The sequence below is a fragment of the Zootermopsis nevadensis genome, unplaced genomic scaffold, assembly GCF_977971745.1.
Source record: "Zootermopsis nevadensis isolate Lab colony 2312 unplaced genomic scaffold, Znev_1.0 Znev_ptg000023l, whole genome shotgun sequence".
In the NCBI taxonomy this organism is placed as follows: domain Eukaryota; kingdom Metazoa; phylum Arthropoda; class Insecta; order Blattodea; family Termopsidae; genus Zootermopsis; species Zootermopsis nevadensis.
Window position 1 is genome coordinate 4,006,743 of NW_028259155.1, and position 23,320 is coordinate 4,030,062.

Consider the following 23,320-nt stretch of genomic DNA (forward strand, 5'->3'; position numbering starts at 1 on the left):
ACGATATTAAAGTAAAACCGTGGATAGCGAGAGCGCGTATAACGAGTCACCTGTCATCTCGTTTGTGCGTGTCACATGGCCTGACTATCCCATCCTCCATACTCTGATACGTCTAATATCTGCTGAAGAATGCAAATTGCGAAGTTCCTCTGTGTCCAGTTAATGTTTTCGTGTTATATTTCTTTACGTATTGGGTAGGATATGAGAGGACAAAACATTTTGAAATTTTAGGTGACAAGCGAGAATTATGTGAATTGTGGCTTAGAAATAATTTTATGACACAATTTTGATAGCAGATCTACTGTTCTACAGATGATTTCTCATTAATAACCAGAATGTTGGATGGGTTATAAAATGGTTAACATTTCCTTTGTGCTTGTCCGGCGGTGAAACTAGAGTAGGAATGAAGCTGTTGACCTCAGCAAACATTCTGGTTTCTCCCCCCCCCCCCTTTCCGTATCGCGACGCCTGCCTGATCGCTACCTCTTTAGTTTAATGGCTAGTAAACGAAGCGTCGTTCATCATCCATTCCTGCACAGGACATTTGGTAGCGCGGGTTTTCCTTGCCACTACTACCACCCTTCCTTCATTCTACCCTACCCCATTTCATCCCGCGTGATATGAAAAGAAGATACCAGACCTAAATGCTTGTGTTATTGATGCTGTGGGATGGAATACCAACGGCGAGTATACCACAACATTCGAATTCACTTTGCCTTCTAACTCCTTCCTGTAGTAATCTATGTAATGTACATCTCTACCTCACAATACTTCAGTGTTTAACAAAAGCTGCTAGCCTACTGAGAAATGCAAAGAAAATTGCACCCATCTGTCAATTTACGAACAGTGAAAACTGTTCGTGTGGTGAAAATCGATAATCGAAAATCGAAAATAATATTCAATTAATTTCAATGTAAAACATTCTAACTTTTATGTGATTCACAGAAAAATCACTCATTTCCCCTCCCTCATATATTGGAATATTACGAAATTATAAACATTATTACTGTTTTCTGATATTTCTTATCTATTTAACCCCATAAAGTTCTATAGAAATGTTAAATAAAGCTTTTACAATGTACAGCAGTTAGTGTAGGTACATTATAAACATCAGAACTTTACGTAATCAAAGAATAAATAATTTTGTTTATTAAACCGTAGTTACTGTACTGTAATAATCAGTTATAAGAAATTAATACAGTTTTATTTAATAATATTGAAATTAAGGTTTTAATTATGAAGGGGAATGCAATGTTTGCGCTGTGTATTATTTACTGTATCCCTCCGCGTTCGTTACCAACGAAACGGACGCTCTACAGTTTTACCAACATTTGTTCTTCGTTGCAGAGAAAATGCTCGTAAATTGAAAAATCTGTATAAATTTGCGTGGTTATTGTAGCGAAAATCCTTAAATCGGAAGTTCGGAAATCGAGGGATAGCTGTACGCTAAATATTTTTTTATAGAGAAGCATTTCAATTACAAAACCAGACGCTTGAAACTCCAGTGAGACCTCGTTCCTTTGGGCGTGGCGCACTTCAGATGTTACTGGCAGGCTTTCTAGTTAACGCACCTGCCACAGAGTTTCGCTGATGTCAAACTTCATGAAACAAAAACTTTAAAAGTGAATACGTACTCAGGTGGTCAAAATATTTGCTGGATATGGCTGTCTTATGGAATACTGTGCTGTGTAGTCATCAAAATACGGTGATAGCAAACCTCCGAAACGTCGATAAACGTCTACCGGCGCAGCATATCATAAGGCAGTCGTGTTCATATTTGCCGTTGTAATAACCTGAAATTTCACCAAAATATTTTTTTGCTTGTTACAATATTTACGAAAGATCTCCACTAGCTTGAGCCAGTTTAATCCAATCTGTTATTTCATTCCTTCTATTTTAAAATACGCCTCTGTATACTAATTTGTCTTATTTCCTGACGTTTTGTGAACAATATTCTGTACCTCTGTAATGCTTTCTACGTGTTTCTCCAGTACTCGTAACACTTTTTAACTTCATAGTTATAAATATTTAGAGAAGTAAAATTATATATGAATTACTATGAGATTTTAAATCTACTACAAAAAAAAACAACATTTATGTGTTATGTTAATTTATTTTTTAAATATTACTCTGCTAGGATTTCACAAAGAATCTAAGTGTATGAAAAGTTTGCGTGCACTTCGATATCATTTATTCGAATTATATTTTATTGATTGTTTCAGCTTCCATAATGCAAAGCCCAAATGGATTGCAGCCCCCCGTGAACACAATAAAGCTTGAAAACCCAGGATATTATTGCAGTAGCTACACTCCTCCTGCACCTGAACATACCTCCATGATGGCCTCAGGAGCTTACAGTAAGTACACCTGCACTGGCCTGCATTTAAAATCTGGAATATTGTCTCAGATGGTACAAGCGATGAAGAAAATTAATGAGGCAATACATTTTTTTTCTATGACGACTTTTTTATGATTTATAATAATTCGTTTTTTCCATCGGGTGGTGGTATACCAGCTGCCCAGAAATTAAAAAATTATATCGTTAAAGAATAAGATATTTTTAGTAACAATTTATAGGATATTTTAGTTAATTAGTCACTATTTAATTAATTAATCTTGTCCGTCTAATCACAATTTAAAATTTAAAATTACGATAGTTAAAATACCATGTGATGCTCCTTATCGAAACATTCGATTTACATTTGGAACATCACTTTCTCACTACATGTTTCGGTTCTTAGATGAACCATCTTCAGGTGTGTAAAAATTACAATTATATAAGATTTCAAATACGATAGTACTTCCAGACAGTCGGAACTCATCTACACCTCTCATCTCAGACTGATATAAAAAACATCAACAAAAACATTCACCAACCAAAAAGTTTATTTGAACACGACGCACATATGTAGAACAACTTCAATTTTTTTTTTAAATTTGTAGTTTAGATGCGTCATGTTTGTGTTGAAATTCAGTATATATTTATTTATTATTTCAGTCTATACAAAAACTTAATTTTTAAATGTTGTTGTTAAAATTAAAATTAAAAAGTTTTTGTATAGACTGAAATAATAAATAAATATATACTGAATTTCAACACAAACATGACGCATCTAAACTAGAAATTCAAAAAAAAAAATTGAAGTTGTTCTATATATGTGCGTCGTGTTCAAATAAACTTTTTGGTTGGTGAATGTTTTTGTTGATGTTTTTTATATCAGTCTGAGATGAGAGGTGTAGATGAGTTCCGACTGTCTGGAAGTACTATCGTATTTGAACTCTTATATAATTGTAATTTTTACACACCTGAAGATGGTTCATCTAAGAACCGAAACATGTAGTGAGAAAGTGATGTTCCAAATGTAAATCGAATGTTTCGATAAGGAGCATCACATGGTATTTTAACTATCGTAATTTTAAATTTTAAATTGTGATTAGACGGACAAGATTAATTAATTAAATATATATTTTCACAATATGACGCAACTCTATCATCTTAATTAGTCACATTAAATTACTCCTCAGCGTTTGTCTCATAGCCATCTGTAACCCTTCACTGACGTAATAAAATGTGGACTCAGTCGCTGAGTTACGCACAAACTTCGCGTCTGAAGTAAACTCACTTAACAAATCTATCCGGAGATAGGGATTAGCTCTATCTAATGTGCCCAACTGTATAGGAACCTGAAGACGGAGATAGAGTCCCATCTCCGAAACGTCGTTTTACGTTTTATTTTTTACTAGACGATGGATAATATCCAAGAAAATTTTTATTCAATTAAACTCACTTAGCTAGTGAGACAGATTCTTCTGCACCTGCCACAAAATGATTTAATTGATGCTTAGAAATTGGTTTTGCATTTCACGTAATTAATATTGAGAGAAGGACAATTTCTGTACAGGACATTTGATATTTTAACACTTCCTACTTGTTTTAACTTTGTAATTGTTGTTTATTTTAACCGTCTAATTACAATAAAATATTTAATTAATATTAAAATATTATTACTGTAATTAACATTTTATATTTAAAATATATTAAAATGATGCTCTTTCTATCGAAATGTTCGATTTACAATTAGAGCATCATCTTTTTCACGACATGTTTCGATTTTCAAGGAACCATCTTCAGATGTATAAAAGATATAAATTTAAATGTAATATTCTAAATGCAATCCTTCGTCAGATGTCCATTAAATATCGGAAAGTTATCCTCTTCTAGATCAATTGTATACTTTGTTATCACATTCAATGTATGTCGCGTATAGCGTGATCTTGCGTGGGTGAAATATTTGTAGTGTTTTTTTTATAATTGTTTTATCTTGTAAGAATTTGTTAAAAGATGGCGGTCTTCTGGGTTGTTACTTCGTGTAGTATAGTAGAAGTTTACCGACGTTTCAGAGGTCATCGGCCCTGATGAGACTTCAGCGAGAGGTCAAGATGTGATGAATATTCTGAAGTTGAATGATAATTTCTTAGGTCCGTTGTCACTGCCACGGAGTTCGCAAAGCCCAGGAGAACCCAGAAATAAACGTCTACGTCGTCTCAGTTCGACAGAAGAGGAAATGGATCTGGGAGCTGGTCGCGATAAAGGGGCAGGCGAAGTGGCTTACTATGGTCAAAGTCCAGCGTCCCTTTCCAGTCAGACCAGCTGGCATTCAGATGTTGACCATGGTGGGTTAGATATTCTAATCTTGTGTTTTAATCATAATTCTTGTTAGCGTCTGTGTACTTCGAATACTTTTTGCTTTGATTTGGTTTTAATTCGAGCATTTCCAGTCATGGTGCGTAGAATCTTTGTTCAGAGAATGTCATTTCTACTCGGGAGGAAAATAACTTTTGCCTTGCCGAGTTAATTTCCCCCATTTCCTTACCAGTGACTGAATTTGTCGAGCTTAAATATATTCGCACGCAAATGAGCACTACGAGCTCCGAGAACATTTTGTACAGTCTGACTGTTAAGAGGATGATTCGAAATTATGCTACTCATTGGAATTCATTTAAAATTTTGTCTTGATTAAGTAAATATTACTTTTGGATGTGGGGTCCAGATATTTATATGGTGTTCTGTGGATGAAAGATATTTCATAATCACTTTATCAAAGTAAATCAGAATCAGGGTTCCAAAGGTGAGTACAGTCCCAATTATTAGCAACTTTTGATAAAGTTTTAAAAATAATTTATTGTTTCTTTATCGTGATTGTTCCGTCATTTAAAGCGATATAATCCATTATTCCGGGGACCTTGGGAGTTAAGAGTTGAATTATTGTCCAGAATGAGCTATGTTATCAAATGACGTCGTGGGTGGAAGGAAAGATAACCAGTCAGTGAATTCACGAAGCATGAGAAGTCTTTGCTTTGTAGCGATTGTGAAAAGTTGCAGTCGAAACCTCTACTGGCGTAGCTTTTAAATGCCGATAAAATAGTCACACTGATATCCCTAACATAAAAAAATACATTTCCAGAGATCTGATTATACCCCCCCCCCCCCCCCCCCCGGTCCCCAACAACTGTTTAATTATAGATGCTAGTCTATAGTTCAAGGCTTCCTTAGCGTAAGTTGTATGCATGATTGTGCTGATCAGAATACTGTTAATCCAATAGTATTTTGTTCATTAGTAGCGCATTGTCTAGTTTTTTTAACAATTGCCATGACACGTAACAGAGTTTTAAATTGGAGTGTTTTTTTGTAATGGGGTAGTAAAATAATGCTTTCTGGTGCTTTCAAAGTCCTGTAGTGTCATTAAACAATAGCAGGGGCGATGAAACTGCTGGGAAGAAATGTAGGTGCATGATAGAAAACACTTAGACGAGTATAGAGAGACAGCTAGACGTCAAGGCAGTGTTATTCATAGTTAATTTTGGGGACCTGTAAAAGAATATGTGGCACATAGAAATATAGATGGATGAACAGACAGAAAGATTAGTTAGCCTAGTGCAACAATTGCTTGCAGGTCCGCCCTCCGTGCAATCACCCCACCTGGTGCATGCTGGCAAGGTTTCCAAGCCTTCACCCAACACGATATCAGCGAGCTTTTCCCCGGTACCAATATCGGTATCTAGCGGGGTCGGGCCCGGGGTCCACAGAGCGCCGATCACTACTAACGAGGGACCTTCTTTATCTAGTCATGAGAACCGTCACCTGCACCCCAGTCAAGCTGGGGCCAATGTTAGCCCACACGCTCGCGAAGGTACGTGCAAGGCTTAGGTCTGTATGCACCAGGTGATTGGGTGAAAGATTCCCATTCTTCACTCATATTCTTTGGGTCAGACACCCGCCTTATTCCTGTTTTCCAAACTTCTGGGTGAAACTGTCGCCACCTACTGCTCTCTTCAGACATTTCTATCACGTTTCCCTGCCTAGTTTCACTTACAATTCAGATACCATTATGTTCTCACAATCACAAGCACATTCCATCTCTCATCTACATTTAATCGACGGAGTTTTCTTTCTTCTTCACGATCAGTTTTTAAACAGTTATCATCAGTTTCGTACTCATATGGTTGGACTTCTTCTACGCTTTGAATTCATTTGGCAAAACTGTCAGGTGAAGCATCTTTACAGAACTTGTGCTAACGTTATGCATTTGTTTCATGATATTTGGTTATAGCTTCGACAAGATGTTTTATCATACTTCATCACTGTCATTACTCACATGTTTGTTCTTTATTCTCGCTCTATCATATATAATTTCCCTAGTCATATCACTTTCCTTGTTCTTTCTACTATGATTCTGCCCATCATCTCACTCCTTCCCACATGCCACCTAGTTATCTCTTTTCCTACCTCCATCCTTTGTGTCATCTCCACACTTTTTCAAGTATAAGGTATCATTGTAACATCCTTGGCCCGTTGTTGCATTCCTTCATGCGTAATATACGAACATGTCACTTTGTTAACTCTTCTCTGCATTCGTTCATGGGTTGTGTACCAACATCTCGCTTGCTGTCTCTTTTCGCTAATGTGTAATATCGCCACACACTGCTTTCTCATCTCTCCTTCCCAGTTTCCCATATTTAATATCCCTTAGTCATTCGCGCATTCTTTCTCATGTCTAATGTTCACATAACCTCTTTTTCCTCCCATCTCTTTACTCTGCGATATGTAATATCACCACACAAATCACTTACTTTTCCGTTGTCACTCCCGTGCTTATAATTTTGCCACGTGTCACTTTCTTTTCTCTTTTTGCCTGTCCAACTCATATTTTTCACTTTCTCTTCTCCTGCTTTACTTCTAATCATTCCAAGAAATGTTTGATTTCACTGAGAGGCTTTAGTACTTAGTATTTCGTATAGCAGAATCTGTAATTATTATGTACAACCGCTTGATTCCATCGGGTGAAACAATTCATTTTTAATAGAATTCACTTCCATCCTCGTTGACTGGGTGACACAGTTCCCGCTCTGTCACATATCTCCTTGTTTTCCGCAGAAATGTCACGTCCCACTACAAGCAGATCGTCATTAAATTCACCGTGATACCAGTTTCCTTTTTTCTCTCTCTGTGCATCTCGTACCAACCTGACAGATCTCTCCAAAAGACCGTCCCGTTGTCCCATCATGCACTCACAGATGAGACTGGAAATCGCAAAATGGTGAGATGATCTTTGGTTCCTGCCCGCCCCGAGTCCTACCAATTAACCGTTTGTTCTAGCAAAATGTGAAGGCAACTCAGAATGGATAATCAATGTGTAGTAACCAATCTTAATCGTTTTGTTTCAGTCTTCCCCTCCTCATTGCATGATGACAGGCTCATCTGTTAACAGGTACTACTGTGGTTCGTTCACTGTGTATTAGCTGTGTGATTCTGCTCTGCTCTACGTATCTCTCTCGGTGTCCGTGATCTTTCCCTATCTATGTCTCAGGTTATTTGCTGTTGTTTAAGTGGAATTTCACATCACAGTCACACTCAGTTAATCAAGTTTGCCAACATTTAAATTTAATTTCCAGCTTGACAACGATATTATTGTTACTGTTTTTATGAACACTTATTCTTTGTATAGCAACTTAATTGTTTTTTCTCTGTGATTATTGTTGTTATTTTTCACCGTAAATGTTAATCCATAAATGGTATTGTTACAATTTCTTCTTCATTTTAGTAGAATTGTCTGTCACATACCTTCGTACACTTCTGGCCTTTCGTACCTGTTTCTTTTATTATTCATGTTTAACTGTTTGCTTTTTTCACATTTGCTACAATTTTAGCTCACACCTTGTCACTCAACTTCTGGAAATGCAGATATAATTTGAATATTTGATTGGGTCAGTGATTTCTGACATCTTTGTCAGCAAGTACTGTTCTTTTATGATACTAACCTCTAAATTTTAGTGACTTTCATCCCTAGATTAGTGCCCTGCATGAATTGAGCCTACTGTCTCACCAGTGTTGGAAGCGTATGTGTGCCATTTGCAGTCCTTGCCTTCCACTAGAGCTGTTCACATTTGCAGCTCTTATTACTGCTCTACAATGCTTGCTTGACAATAAACTGCATTGGTTTACACATTACAATTTGCTTTTAAATATTTTCTGATTCTATATGGATGTCTCTGAAAACTCCCTATAATTTTGGCTTCTTTCAGTGTCTTTCTTTGTTAGGCCTTGGAGTTAACTGAGATATTTAATGTTGCCTTCATTTCAATTTTTTCATCGTGTTGTGTGTTGTAAGATAGATCTTGAATCAACTACGTATTTTGAAAAGTGACTTTTTGCTGGAGTCTGTAGGATTAGCTGATTCTGCACTGCTGAAACAGTGAACTAAGGATTATTGTAGCTTTGCATGTCACCTGAAACCTTGTTACAAATTTATATGAATGGGATAACAGAAGGCAGATTTGTTTGATATTATTAGGCCTGTTTAAATAATCCAAAGTAATTTAAGAATTGTGGTTGATATTTATAAAGGTGAATATTTTAAAGACTATAGTATTGTCATATGAATACATTAATAAGCATTGCTATTTCACTTGCTTGAAATTTTTAATTAGTTTCCTTTTCTGATAATCCATGTCACAATACAATTGCAGTTTTGTGTATTTTTGTCTCCCCATTTGACATGTCATAATCAATCTTCAGCTGCCGGTTAATAAGTAAACATAAACAATTATTTGTTAAGATGTGGTATATTGTCAAAGAAACAATTGTGCCATGTGAATTTCACTGATATTATCCATGTGACTGATTGTCATTCTTATGATGAATTTATCAGGAAATTTGGAAATGGACTATGTTTATTTTTTATTTATAGGATTGATGTTTATGTAACCAAATCAGTTATAAATAAATTACTATGCATTTTTTTAAAAAAAAAATTGATGAAACTATATTTCCCACTTTTTCCAAACATTGAATGTGACCATTCTAACTTGGAATAAAAATATATGAGATAATATTACTTCCATTACTTTTGAGAGGATTGAACTGTTCTCAGAAATAAGGTTTTAAGTGTTTAGAGCTATGGTATGTTCTTCACACTACTCTCATCTTCCAAATTATTGTGATTGACTTCTGATGGTTTTGTGTAGTGAGGTTAGAAATTCTCAGGTTTAAATCTTGAGAAAAAGAAACCCTGTTTCATAAATATGTTGTGTTGCTAAACACTCGGTAACTGAGAAGTTTTGCCACACTGATTTCTGCAGTTTCTCTCATGGTCCAGCACATCAAGTTCTTTAACCAGAAGTGTTTCTTATCTGAGTAAACAGTCTAATTTATATTGTTGGTTAGTAATAGCTTAGAATCAAACATGTCTTCAGGTTCAACTCTTGAAGAGGAATAATTCCAAGTTAAACTGTATTTTTATGCTCAATGAGCTAAGAATTGTTCCAGAGGTAAAAGAATGTTGATGCAGATCTTTGATGTAGCAGCTGAAGATTTTCCACTAATTAGTGCTGTATAGCCATGTCTAGTGCTTAGTAAAATATGTATATGAAATGGGGAATCTGCAAATCATCATTTAAGAATCCTATCCCTGATCCTGCTATTGTAATACATAAGATGGAAGTCACCAGACAGGAGCTTCATCAAGGCACATTCTGTCCATGTACATAACGAACTGTGACCTTGAGAATCATCTGCCTGCATACTAACCCATCCACTCACCCATTTTTTCAAAACCATTATTAAATAATGTAAGAATTCATCAGTCTCATTCTTATTGATTAAATTTTCCTTATTAACATGAAGTGAAGCAAAATTAATAAAATTCTATATTTTAAAGTGCTGATATGATTTTTCATTATATACAGGTTTGTAATCTATCTTTGGTAATGTTCAAATTTTTAGCTGCAGTACTGATGCTAATATTTGAAGCATTGATTCAATGTTAAATGTTAATAACATAAATTAAGAATATATGAACAAACGTTTTGTATCCAGACTAATTACTTGGCTGGTGGGCTATCTTTGCAGAACACAAGACAGTTGCAGACATGAACTCGCTGCTTGGTCGTTGGGAAGGTAGGGGGCGTACACCGAGGCTAGCGACTACTACTCTTAGCCTGGCTTGTAGCAAACAGCATGCTTAAACCCAGCTAGAGTGTTTTATTTGGAAATGGAACGCTTACTTCCTTCTTGATACCGTTTCTGTAGACAGCACTTCCAGTGTCCAGATTACTGAGCAACGCAGTGAGCTTTGCATCTAAAGAGACAGATCTGGTTTTATAAATACTGAAAAATTATTTTGATGGGGGTCATTTCAATTATGTATGTTCGGTTGCTGAAATATTCTAAGATCTGACACTTTAAGTAAATTTAATACTAAATGTTTGTCTTTTGATCTCATATTTAAAATTACCACAGAGTTATTTACAACAATCAATTTATATTTTAAATTCTTAATATAATGGCCCCTGTCATGAACTGAGGCTAAATAAGTCTCTCATCTCTTTATATTTTACTGGATTAGAAGCATGAAATCATTCTCGATATATAGCCTTTTGAAATGGGTGTGGCCATGATTGTGTGCTTACAATGAGAGACACTTTGCTCATGTAAATAACATTCCTTGGTGAATACAGTAACTTATAGCTCTGCATGATTTTCTTACCTAATTTTTTTAACAATAAGATTTTTTTTTCATTTAAATTACTCCATTTAAGGAAGGTAGGATGAATGCTTAATCCCATGTGTATCCATAAAATTCATTTTCATGACTGAACAACATAATTATAGATATTTCTGTGCCAATGCTAGACATGCCTTTCATATCCTTCTTACTCTTTATAAATGTATAATCATTTAGAAAGTATTCTGAGGAGATTTTGTTTGATTTCATAACTTTGAATTCATATAAATATGCGCTACATGGTCTTGAGATCATATTGTAATTTGAGACCTTATAGCGCAAAGTATTTTTATGTAAGTGCCAAATGATGATCTAATGATTCTCACAACATCTGGTTTATGTTTCTGCATAATTTATTTTTGAGGAAACTGCATACTAAATAACAAAAACGATAATAAACTTTAGCGATGGATATATATTTGTATACATGAGAGGAAAAAAAATAGATACTGCATTTCACATTGTTCTTCCTACAGTTTATAAAAGTTCTTTACATCTGATATAAATTGATATAAATGTTACTGTCACCATTTTCTTACCTGTTTGTGTGTGACTTGCTGTGGTGATTTTTTTTAACATTCCCACTATTAATTTTATGCTTATTAATTTTGGAAAGAGAGGTATTTTATAATGAAGCAGGAGTCTGTAGTAACCTATCATGTCTGATATAGATTTTGTCTATATTTATGATAAATATATTATTTATGAAGATTTCTGTCTTCTGGGTTGTTGCGCTGCATAGTCTGGTCGATGTTAACCAACATTTCAGATGACGGAGGCAGTATGACCTCTGAAACGTTGGCAAACATCGGCCAGACTATGCAGCGCAGCAACCCAGAAGACAGAAATCTTCATAGTCACCGCTGTGAAAACCTCAAATTTTACAATATATTATTTATGTACTGTTGCATAATTATTTATCATGGCAACATAATTTCCATTATCTCAGTCATTTAAATCAGGTGTACAACATTTGCATTTTAATAATCATTGCATTTTCTGTGATTAATATAGCAACATAATAAGTGGAAGAAATAACAATCATAATTTATAATACCTGTTCTATGAAAAATTAAGATATACTTTTATATTTTGAGATGGAAGAATGTTCTATAGCTCTCTATATTTTGCTGACACGTAACACAGGGCTAGCAATAGAAAATTCCCTGATACGCTCACCCACCTATCCTCTCATTCTTTCTCTTGAGTCATACCCCATTCTGTAGCTTAAAGTCACGTAGATTGGCCACGTTATGTTGTATATGTTTTATTTGCGTATATGAGAATAGTTTTCTTAAAACTTCCTTATGCTGCCTGATAAGTGATTGATGTAATTGTCTTCTAGTTTCACAGTTATTGTGTCTTAATAGGAATTCTCTGTGTGGCTACGAAATTTTCTTTTCTGTAGGATGCGTAGGACTCTCTTTCTGATGGACTGTTGCATGTGTTTCGAACAGGACTGACATCTCAGCACGGCTCTGTGGCTTCCATGTCTAGCGGAGGAGGTGGGACAGGAGCGACAGCAAGCTATTACCAGCAGGGACCCCAGCATGGGGATCAGCAATCTCACCCTCAACATAGCCCCACGAAGTACCCAGAGAATGGTCATGACACCCTTTCTGACTTTGTCCATTTTGTCTGCCAGGAAGCTGAAACGCAGGAGACACAGGTAGGACTCTGTTTCATGCATTTAGACTTTCAGACAGGAGTCCTTTTGTTAGTTTGCAAAACTTTAATTTAGGATTTGGTGACTACTGTACAAAACTTTCATCTTCAGTAGGTGCTTTCAACTTCAACTTTGTATGAATTTAAAAGAATCATTTAATTTCTTAGCAGGCTAGAGTGTTTGAGGTACATGTATTTAAAGAAGCGTATTGATTTCTTACTTACCTTGCATGACAGTTTTTAAACTTAAGTATCAAATCGATGATGTACTCGGTCAGCTATCACGATGAGTATTTATATTCTGTTTGCAGTCTCAGCCAGGACCTTCCCGGAGTCCTTCGAAGTTGTCACAGTACTACCCCAGCACGATGCTGCCTCCACCACCCCCACCACCCATGGCTCGCCCAGTCGCCATCATTCGCTCCACAGGTGAGAATTTTCCCCCACAAGATCTATATATTTTATTACCAGTTGTTGTGCAGTGTGCGTGTTCTGTTGCATTGTTAATTATGGCCTTAATTTGTTGTGCTTTTTGAAATTACAAATTTTAGTATTGTAATTCATTTTTAGTACCACACATGTCATTTGGTTTTGTTTGTTTTCCTTCATAATTTCTAGCTCAGAAAAATGTTGTATATGATACTCCATGCGAGTCAATGTCAAAAATAAATCGCTCGTGGTAGACGCAAGTTACATGCCGTGCAAAGTTTTAGCAGTGAACACCTGAATTTCACGAGCACACTGGTTCATAAAATTAATTACTTTACGTGTGGACTGTGGTCATCTGAGTTGTGCTGCTGTGTAGTCTCGTAGAAGGTTGCCGACATTTTTCGGAAACATACCAACGTACGAACCTGGCCATGACGCAGAAAACCAGTGTCCTCGCCAAAAGGACCAGATCATCAGAGAAGTAATAGAGATCAGACACCATACCAACAATGTAAACACGAAAGATGGGTTTTCCTTGATCAGGTCATGGAACCCTCTTCGTTTACGTCCTGAAGGAACAGAAGCACTACTTTGACTTGGCATTCCTGGGACCTCCCTTGAAATTTTTCCTTTTCTGGGCCATTCAGTTACCCTTCTTTCTTTTATACCCATTCCGTTGGCCACCCTAATCTTTTACTATTATATCTTTTACACCGTTTTCTGTCCACTGCCCTTATAGAGCCTTCGTTGAAAGTGTCGATTTAGGACCTGACAGCCATAGGTGTTCCTTCTGTTGCCATTTGCATTGGCTGCTTCCGTTCTTCACCTGTTTTGATTTACTTCTGTTCTGAAGGTGGAGTTAACATGTTCCTCTGAAACTTTGGAAACCACTTACAAGACTACACAGCATCATATTAAACTGTGATCCACATTCTCACACTGAGACAACCTCAGATCTTCCTCAGGTACATTCCATGCTATACATTCATTTTAACTGTACTAATGAGTTTCTTAACTCTTTTGATGAATTTCTTACGTGTTAAACATTTAAGTGATGGTAGACAGGGATATATATCTTAGGATCTTTTTTAAAAGGCAATATTAGAAGCATCTACACTTATCAGTAATGCAGTATTGAATGAATCACCAAATGCATTTAGTAGTACTGAGATAACGTTTCAGAATTTGAAATCACGGTACGTTATTAAGCCTGATACTGCTCAACATGAGCTATCGTATAGGATTTTAAATATTTGTATACTTCTTGTTTCAATATTATATCAGTTAGTGAACTGATACGATGGAATAATATTTAGTGCGGATAAATTTGGCCAGAAGCCGTAAATCCGCGAAGAATTATGAAGACTCGGTACATCTGCATGGACATCATACAAAAGGAACATCCTCAGAGTGAGGTTAGTATAATAATGCATACATAATAGATAAAGTAAACTTGTTTTTTTGGAATACAAATGGAAAGCCAGAGATTTGCAGTTGATAGAATGTGACAGATGAAGTATTTCCATGCTCTGATTCTGAAAAGAATCTTCCATTTGCAAAATTTGTTTTTTCTTAAAGCAGAATGTTGCATGCAGCATACAGGAATAAAATGCTGAATAACTAATTTAATTAAATATGACTTATGATACAGATGCCTTGTTGAGACACTTTAGAGTTTTGTTTATAATCTTAACAACCGATATGCTTTGTCATGATTTCTTGCTAATTCCAGGCTAAGTGGTTGTCTTCTGATGTGGATCTTGTCGAGAAGATATTATTTTACATTGAAGGTGAGTAATTGCATATTTTTGAAACAGGACTTGATATTAAAATAGTAGGGTAAAAGGCTGATAATCTTAACAAGCATATCTAGTGACTATGCGACTTTCCCTTGTTGCTTGTGGAGAAAATGCAATCCTCCGTTCATGTTCCGTGACACACGCGATTGTGTTCAATCATCATCTGGCATATTCATCCTCTCTGTGCATCTTACAGTTTTGAATATGTTATTTGTGCTCAGATATAGCAAGGAAATTAAAATCTTCAGCTTGATAATCAAAAATTAAATTGCGTTATTTCTTACCTTACTCTTTGAACCCTTGGTTCTGTCAGGCAGTAAGATTTTTGAACCATAGTGACCTTATGGATAGTCAGGAGTTTAATTTAAATCAGAAGTTATTTTATTAATGAATATGAGATGTTCAACTTATGCAGTTTATTAAACTGAAAGAACAAAATGAAGGAATGAAGAAGCATTGATGAAAAAACTAAGGGAATTTGACCAAGAAGTTGTCAAATATGAGAGTTTAATCTGACAATACATATAATTCAGTGTTTTAGAAATAATTCTCGATATTATTTGTGTATTTTATCAACACTGAATTTGATATTGTGCTACAGAACTTGTACATATTTCATTTCTAAAAAAATTGAAGAAACATAAGCTGGTAAAAACAGGAAATACGAGAGAAATTTTTTGGAATTAAACTTATTCAAGAAGAAAGGAAGTGCAAGAAAACTGATATTTCTGATGACCTGCAAGTAACAAAAGCAATAGAAGGACAAGGAAATAAATGTGAACTTGAAAGATAGCTTTAAATTCAAGTTATAAAGCAATGGATGTCTGCTGCAAGAAAACTGTGGACCTAAATTTTACCAAGAGTACAGTTCAAGATATCCTGTTATAAGAAAATATAGAATTATTGCCATTGGAGAGTGAACTGTTCACAAAATTAGTGTATAGCGTGTGGTGACAAGTTACTTTAGTACAATTGTATAATTGCCATTATTAAATAAAATTTAAAAGAAACCAGTTCTTTAGTATCTGTGTGAATTATGTTACACACCTGCGTCTTATTTACAAAAGAAGGTAGGCAGTTTTCTATATTGAGTTCAGAATACTTTTTTTTAATATACATTTGGTTTTGTACATAACCTAACCATGGTTGATAGTCTGCTTTCCTGGTAAGATAATTGTTTTTGTACTACGAAGGTTACTAGAAACTGTAATATCTCATTACAGTTTGAAAGGTGTCTATGCAAATGAGGTACTGTGAATGTGTAATGTAATGTAACTTTTAAATGTAAAGTTTGTTTTCTATTTGGTGAAAATTTTTAGTAAGGGATGCATTAGGCTATGTATATTGCAGTTTGTCATTAATATATATATTTTAATTCCATTTGCCATGTTTTGGATGATGAGAGAACTGGTAAAAAAATGTTGTACTACAAAATATTTATGTAGTATATAATGAATTTTCTGAATTGAAAGTAAGATGCTATAGAACTATTTTGACTAATAAATGTGATGCAACAGCAGTAAAGCCTATAAGGACAGCATTGCCCACTGAAAATATGGAAGAGGTATTTTTGGTGTCATTTAATTATACTTTTGCAAATTTTGTTCAGTGATTTGTAGCAGAAATTATATATTTTATATAGTAATGTATAATATGGCCAGTGAATTGAAGCCATTACCTTAATTCATGTATAACAAGAAGTACAAGGAACAATGAAGCAATATACACAATTAAATGAAAACAATAGGACCAGCAAGAACAAGAAGACATGATTAAAAAGAGTCAAGAATAAGGATTATAGATAAGTGATCATTCTGTGCATATTGTAAAAAGAATGGAAAAAGCATTACAGGGAAAATAGTTAAATAGTTACCATTACAAAATAAAGGATACCAAGGAATAGACCTTACAGAATGACTGAATAACTGGAATAAGCAAATACAGTGTTAATCAGTCAATAATAAATTTATATATAGAAGTGAGAGCATATTTTGTACAATGAAACATTGAGGTTATGTAACAGTGACTCATAAGAATAACATAATTTACAGCAGTGTTAGATTATAAGGCATGGAGTAGTGATGGAAACAAATACGTTGCAGTTTAATAAAGAAGATGTGAAGAAAGGAAGTAAACTGTGTTGCAGCATTTATATGGATTTAAAAAAATATATGCAGTTTACGAAGCCAAAAAATTAGGAACAAAGTTTACACTTTAAATTGCATATTATAGTGTGAAGTATTTGCCGAGGAAACTAAAGGGACTTTTTTTATTTTACATTGATTAATAATGCTACTGGTCAAAAATATTATACATGTTCTATTAGTATCCTTGGAACTATGTTAATTTCTTTTGAAAATTTGTTGAAAATATATTTTAACAAGACATTTCAGTCATTAACACATATTGGAATTAATATTAAAGTTTAATCTGAATTTGGTAGTATAACTGATTGCATTGTCTGAATTGTAATTCTCAGAATTCAGTAAGAAACCAGAACTTAAATCAGAGAGGCTGTATTTCCTTTTCTAAACACAAGGTTGACTCCTGATTCATAAAAGAGTACTTATACATATTACTTCGAACAAAGAAGTGTACATTCCACTAAGAATTATTTCATGTTCTGTTACCAGATAGTTCATAATTGAATAAGATGAAGAAGGTGAATTATAATGCCCCTTCATGACAAAATAATTCTAAGAGTTGAAATTATCCTACATAATTACTGCATAGGCATGAAAGTAAGGTTCCTTCATTTTGGTTTTGGGATAAGAGAAACTATAAGGCAAAGAATAAACTTTGTCCGTCAAATATTGAGAAAGAATAACAGTTTAAAGTAGATATACTTAAATTCATGAATATAATACAGGACATTTACAGTCAGAAAAATTTTGCATATAGTTCTGAAATTGTGTTTATTGCACAAATATTGATTAATTTGCGATATGCATTTATGACTAAGAGTTTGTATATGAAAATTTTTCTTTTGTCATACATTTTATATATAGTGAGCATCATTTCTGATATTTAATACAGATTGAAAATTAGTTGCTGTTCAGATACAAAAAGTACTTTATGATGCATGATATTTATTTATACATTTTATTGTATAGTTTACTTAGATTGCTATTCTGTATGTCAGAGTGAGTCATGTTCTTTACTGGAGGAGATAATCAATTGGTAATGCTGAACAAAAGTCAAATCTTCAAGATAAAACTGCAAAGTATTGGAATCATATTGGTACAGCAAGAAACGTGTTCATACTTTGCATACTCTTGGAAGTTGCATACTGAAAAGTGTATATTGTATTAAGAAGTATTTCGATAAAGACAAGAAGAAAAAGAGGAAGAAATGTGATGAATTAATTTTGTAGAAACAAATGTAGTGACAAACAACAAAATCATTGAGAAAGTGGTGAAAATTATAAAGTAAATGAAGTTTCATCATCCAAAGAGTGAATTATTTGATGCCATGCAAAAATTGTCTAGTCTTAAAATAAGAGAGGCATAATATTGAAGGTCCTTAAATTAAAGTATCCAAGAGTGAATGAATTTGTAGCATGTACAGTTTTTTTCTCCTTAAGCAGCAACGGAGTGTCGCATGCTCATATATCTGTGACCATTACCCAATCTTCACAAGCAGAGAAGAACATAGCCTTGCATTTTAGTTAGGAGTTTCAGAACCAACTTAAAGTAGTATTCCACATAAAAATACTAGTACATGTGCATAATTCCTTAGAAATATTAATTGGTTAAAAGAATGAATAATAGACAATAAGTTGATTCAAAGTTCAGTAAAAAAAATGTATATAACTTGATTAATATATAGTTGAGTCAATGATATTTTGAAGTAGGAACAACTACTGACTCCGTAACCGGCAGCCTTATAAGACTCTCTTGCCTCTCCGGCAGGTTCAGGGCTGGATGGAAGGCGGACTGCTGCACTGCTCTTCATGTGGAAACACATCCAGCAACACATTGAACATCTTAAACCAGAAATATATATGTGATTTACTTAGCTTGAGATGAGCATCACTAAATAATTCTTAGGAATCTGAAACTGTAAACTTTGAAAAAATACAAGAAAGGCAAAATCGCCAGATTATTCACGTAAGTTATGTGCTTCAGACGGAATTTTGATACCATGATATGAGCTAAAAGCTTAGATTGCTATAATTTACAGAGAATGTTCAAGTCAGCATGAAGCAAATAGCTTTTGTATGGAAATTGATACTGGGAAGAATCACCATTTAAGAAAACATACCACACTGGAAGCTATGACAATAATGAAGTTTATTTTGGCATAACCATCAATGTCATTCAGTTAGAAGCTGATTGCAAAAGATTGTAGAAGAATATGTGTGTGTGTGTGAATTTCTTTACAGAACTAGAAGATTTGATAATTTCAGATTTCAAACTCATTCAACTGTTATAAGCAGCAATACAGAAACATTTTCTTCAAGAGTAACAACAAAACCCATTATCAGGTTGAAACTGAAATTGCTATCTGCTGTTGAAACCATAAATACGAGTCAAAATGCACTCCAGTTACAGTATGGTTAAGAATACAAAACAGTCTAAGTACAAATAAAGTGACCACTTTCAAATCCAGTGGAAAGAGAATTCTAAAGTATCCTCATCAGTACATCTCTGACATACCAGCAGTAAAGTAAATGTCTACTTTGAGTCATATTCAATGGCATGTCGAGAAGAAACAGTTATTCAAGATGTGTACGTGTAATACTACAAATTGTTCATGAACACAAGTACTTCCTTTTTGGACGTGCCAGTAAATTCATAACATAAATTATATGTATTGTCAGTTACTTAACTGCTTCCCTGATTATCCTGGGTTATCTCAGATTGATGATTTTGTTCTAAAAAATAACATGAGTTAATTCGGGACAATATTTCTTCTTCTGTCCCATTGTTACTGAACTGAGTTAATTTGGGTCATTCAGAAAATATATCAGACTCTAGATGTCAGTAAATGATAGACTTTCATAAGTCATTTACATATTTTTATGTTAGATCACACACAAATAGGAGGACTTCTATGCTTCTGTAGTTCATGTCATAAGTTCTTACGTTAGCTGCAGTGTCATTTGTATGTTGTTATTATGAAGAAGTTAATTCTTATGAATGATGGAAAGTGACCCAAGATAACTCAGTATAATAATCATTACAACTATATAAACAACATTTTTACAGTATGATTATGTTTTTTTTATAAACACACATATCAGTAATTTAATTTTTGTTGGTATATTAAAAATTTGAAACAAAAATGTATAATTCTTTTTGGTCCTATTTTCTGAAAATATAATATATTCCACATTTTTATGTAGTTCGGCATAACACTCTTGACTTTTCTGATGTTTTGTAATTGGCATGTTTAAGTTTAATGTCTTTATTTAATAAATTGTAGATAATTGTAAGAAAGGACTAGGAAAATCATTTGTTGAGAGATTGTAATTTAATGTTGATATTACTGTTGCAAAATACTTTTATAATTGTAGCATACAGATACTTATCAGTAGGTTTGTGAATATTTATGTTGTATTTTAGGAACAGATCGTATGTGAACTTGTATGATTTCTGGTGTTCTCAATAAAATGTACATGTAAATGTTAGTGATCCCCATATAATTCTGAGTACTTTGAAGAACTTGGAAATACCATTAACAGATGTATGATTTATTGCCCTCACTTATGTCAAGTATTTATTATAGTGGATACAAATTTATTGTTATATAATTTCCAGAACTTGATTTAACTTTTATCATATGGGATTTAAATCCACACACTACAGGGCTTCTGGCTATACTTTCAGCCACGAAAAATTAAATATATTTTTAAGTTATTCATGAAATACAAAGTTTGGATAATATCAGAGCCCATTTGGTTGTCTGAGTGTTTGTCATGGCTTCTGCTTTGTGATGTCAGAGGCTACTGTAATTTATGGCTGACACACATTTTTAGGTTAGGTTGTATTAAAAGCACATAATCGTTTCTGTTGTGTATTTCCTGTTTTGTTAGATACAGAGAGATATTTCTTTTTATTACCACCTGCCCATAATCTCTTCACTTTATTATGCCACTTCACTTTTGATCTTCAATTTAGTTTCAGATCTGTACTTGCTGTTGGTATTCCATTCCTGTAATGTGGCAAAACTACTTTAATATTGATTTTCTGTAAGTTCTGCTCCACTCATGCTCCTCAATAATAACGACCATGCTGCCTGCTTTCTTCTTAAGTTTCTTCATCTGCATCAATGAGCATACTTTGAGGTTATTGTATTTATGAGCATTAACCAGAAATAAGAATTCTGTGTGTTTATATTTGCTCTGTGGTTTATGTATGGCATTCAAAGTTAAATGTTAAATTAGGTTCAGCTCTGCAAATCTGTATTGTAAAATAGGTTATAGTAGCTGTTTCTATGTTATGTAGGGGAGTTGACGGTAACAACTGCTAACTCCCCACCGGCCTCAAGCACGCCACCCATGGGAGGGGGAGAAGGATCTCCAAGAGATAGTCGGGGGCCAAATAATGCCCTGAGTCCATCACCACCTGTGGCAGTTGCCAGTTCTGCAGCTGCTTCCTCCTCGTCCTCAGTAGAAGTTATACCCACAAGTCGCACAGTTGTGACAAGTCCCTTCTCTGTCAGTCGAGAGTATGCGTTCACTCACATCCATGCTCAGCCAGGCCAAGTAAGTACATTTTCCTTATTTCTGGCTTTCTGTGGTGAAGATTAACTTTATTCCTGAGTAGGATTAGGATTTGGGGTTTCTACAGCGAGTCTGAAGATGGCTACCTTTAACCTTTATTCCATGTTGCTTCATCTCTTCATACTGTGCATTATTCTGTTATCACTACCAGATTTATATGATGAAAGTGAACAAAAATCATTTGATATAAGCAGGATTTTTATTAGTAGGATTAAACTTGTTTCCTCAGTCAGACCATATAATACTTTTCTGTCACATTCCTTATTTATGTTTACAATACGCTACAAAAATGAATCGTGTATCTGAAACCAGAAGTGATGTAAGCATACAACTGGCATCATAATTCACAGTCATTTGTAATCTCCTTGTATTTGTCCATGTGTGGCAGTTCTCTACTGTCTGTTAATTGCAATTAATTATTTATTAGCTCTTAATCAAACACACCAATATTTGCCTTGTTTGAAGAAAAACATGGATTTATGTTAATTACTTTTCCAAGATTCCACAGAAGAACAAAGGTGATAACTGTACTTCACTTGATCATCCATATTCATTGGTAGACAAGTTGGCAGAATAGAAGTCTAGCGTTAATACAAACTTCACATGTGCAAGTTTGAGTCCTGGGGTTCGCATGATTTTTTTCAGTGCGTATTCATACAAACACCCATTTAAATTTTGCAGTTGTATATTATTCAACTATATGTTTAAAATTTCCATGTGGTAATCATACCAACAGCAATCAGAAATGAATACCAAAATATGTAGATTGTGATATTCAAAACAGAATATATAATTATTGTTTCTCTGCAACGCATGAGCATTAAAGTATCTTTTGTTTATGAACAAAAAGCAGCCATTAGTATCATTATCCACATTATCATTGTATTATTTGTGTTGCATTTGCAAGGCTAGAAGTATGAAGGAAGCGAGTATTTATTTTATTTTTCCGTGATTTGTTGCCTATCGACATTCTGATTTAAAGTTTCTGTGTCTGAATCTGAATGTAAACAAAACAGTTTAGTTGTAAGAAACGCACATATTTTAGAATTATTTTTGTTCTGTGAAGAAAACCAGTTAATTAGGCAAAATATGAATTAATATGTTCGCCCTTGAAAAGACTATTTCAATACCTGGCATCTTTAATACGATATCCAGAATTCCTGATCTCATTCAGCTTGGTACAGAGTCAACTAGAGACTGAAAATAATACTGAGACTTTTAGTGGCATGCAGTCTCTTTATTAGTCAACTGTTTACAAATTATGTTTCTAATCAATACTTCTTCGTGCACTAGAGAGTAAAACTCTGTCTCTACATGTCTGTTTCTTTGCAGTTGTTCAGCTACCCAAGTATCAGCCCTGTCAGTGCCATGTCTGTGTCAGGTGTGATCAGTCCTACCAACCTTAGCCTCTTCACTTCTCCTGTCACAACGCCTCGTACTACTCCTCGTTCTACGCCCGTTCCTCGTTGGAATGCTCCATTCATCAGCTTGGATGAAGACTATAATATGATCACACCTCTGATGTCTGGGAACGTTAACAACCCAGAACCTAATGCTGGCGCTCTCATGGATGATGGTATGTGATTTTCTTAATTTGTGTTGTCAGAAATCGAATTATTCTGAAAATTCTGTGTAAT

The 23,320-nt window shown here is 34.5% G+C and overlaps 1 protein-coding gene and 1 long non-coding RNA gene across 13 annotated transcripts in view; both read left to right on the forward strand.

Annotated features, from left to right (window-relative positions):
• Positions 1–23,320, forward strand: part of NfI (Nuclear factor I) — a 279,859-nt gene that overhangs the window by 251,712 nt on the left and 4,827 nt on the right. For 9 of the 12 annotated variants that reach the window (XM_087354492.1, XM_087354494.1, XM_087354493.1 and 6 more), the window contains 8 exons: positions 2,223–2,357; positions 4,480–4,674; positions 5,955–6,191; positions 10,409–10,456; positions 12,521–12,732; positions 13,040–13,157; positions 21,406–21,665; positions 23,016–23,259. In XM_087354492.1, the coding sequence (XP_087210618.1) occupies positions 2,223–2,357; positions 4,480–4,674; positions 5,955–6,191; positions 10,409–10,456; positions 12,521–12,732; positions 13,040–13,157; positions 21,406–21,665; positions 23,016–23,259 (1,449 nt within the window). The remainder of the gene's footprint in view (positions 1–2,222; positions 2,358–4,479; positions 4,675–5,954; positions 6,192–10,408; positions 10,457–12,520; positions 12,733–13,039; positions 13,158–21,405; positions 21,666–23,015; positions 23,260–23,320) is intronic. The other 3 variants (XM_022067097.2, XM_022067103.2, XM_022067104.2) reach the window with 3 other exon arrangements.
• LOC110831273 (uncharacterized) lies at positions 13,164–20,588 on the forward strand. The gene is made up of 3 exons (XR_002543524.2): positions 13,164–14,572; positions 14,890–14,947; positions 18,868–20,588. It is a non-coding gene; the product is annotated as an uncharacterized LOC110831273 (long non-coding RNA).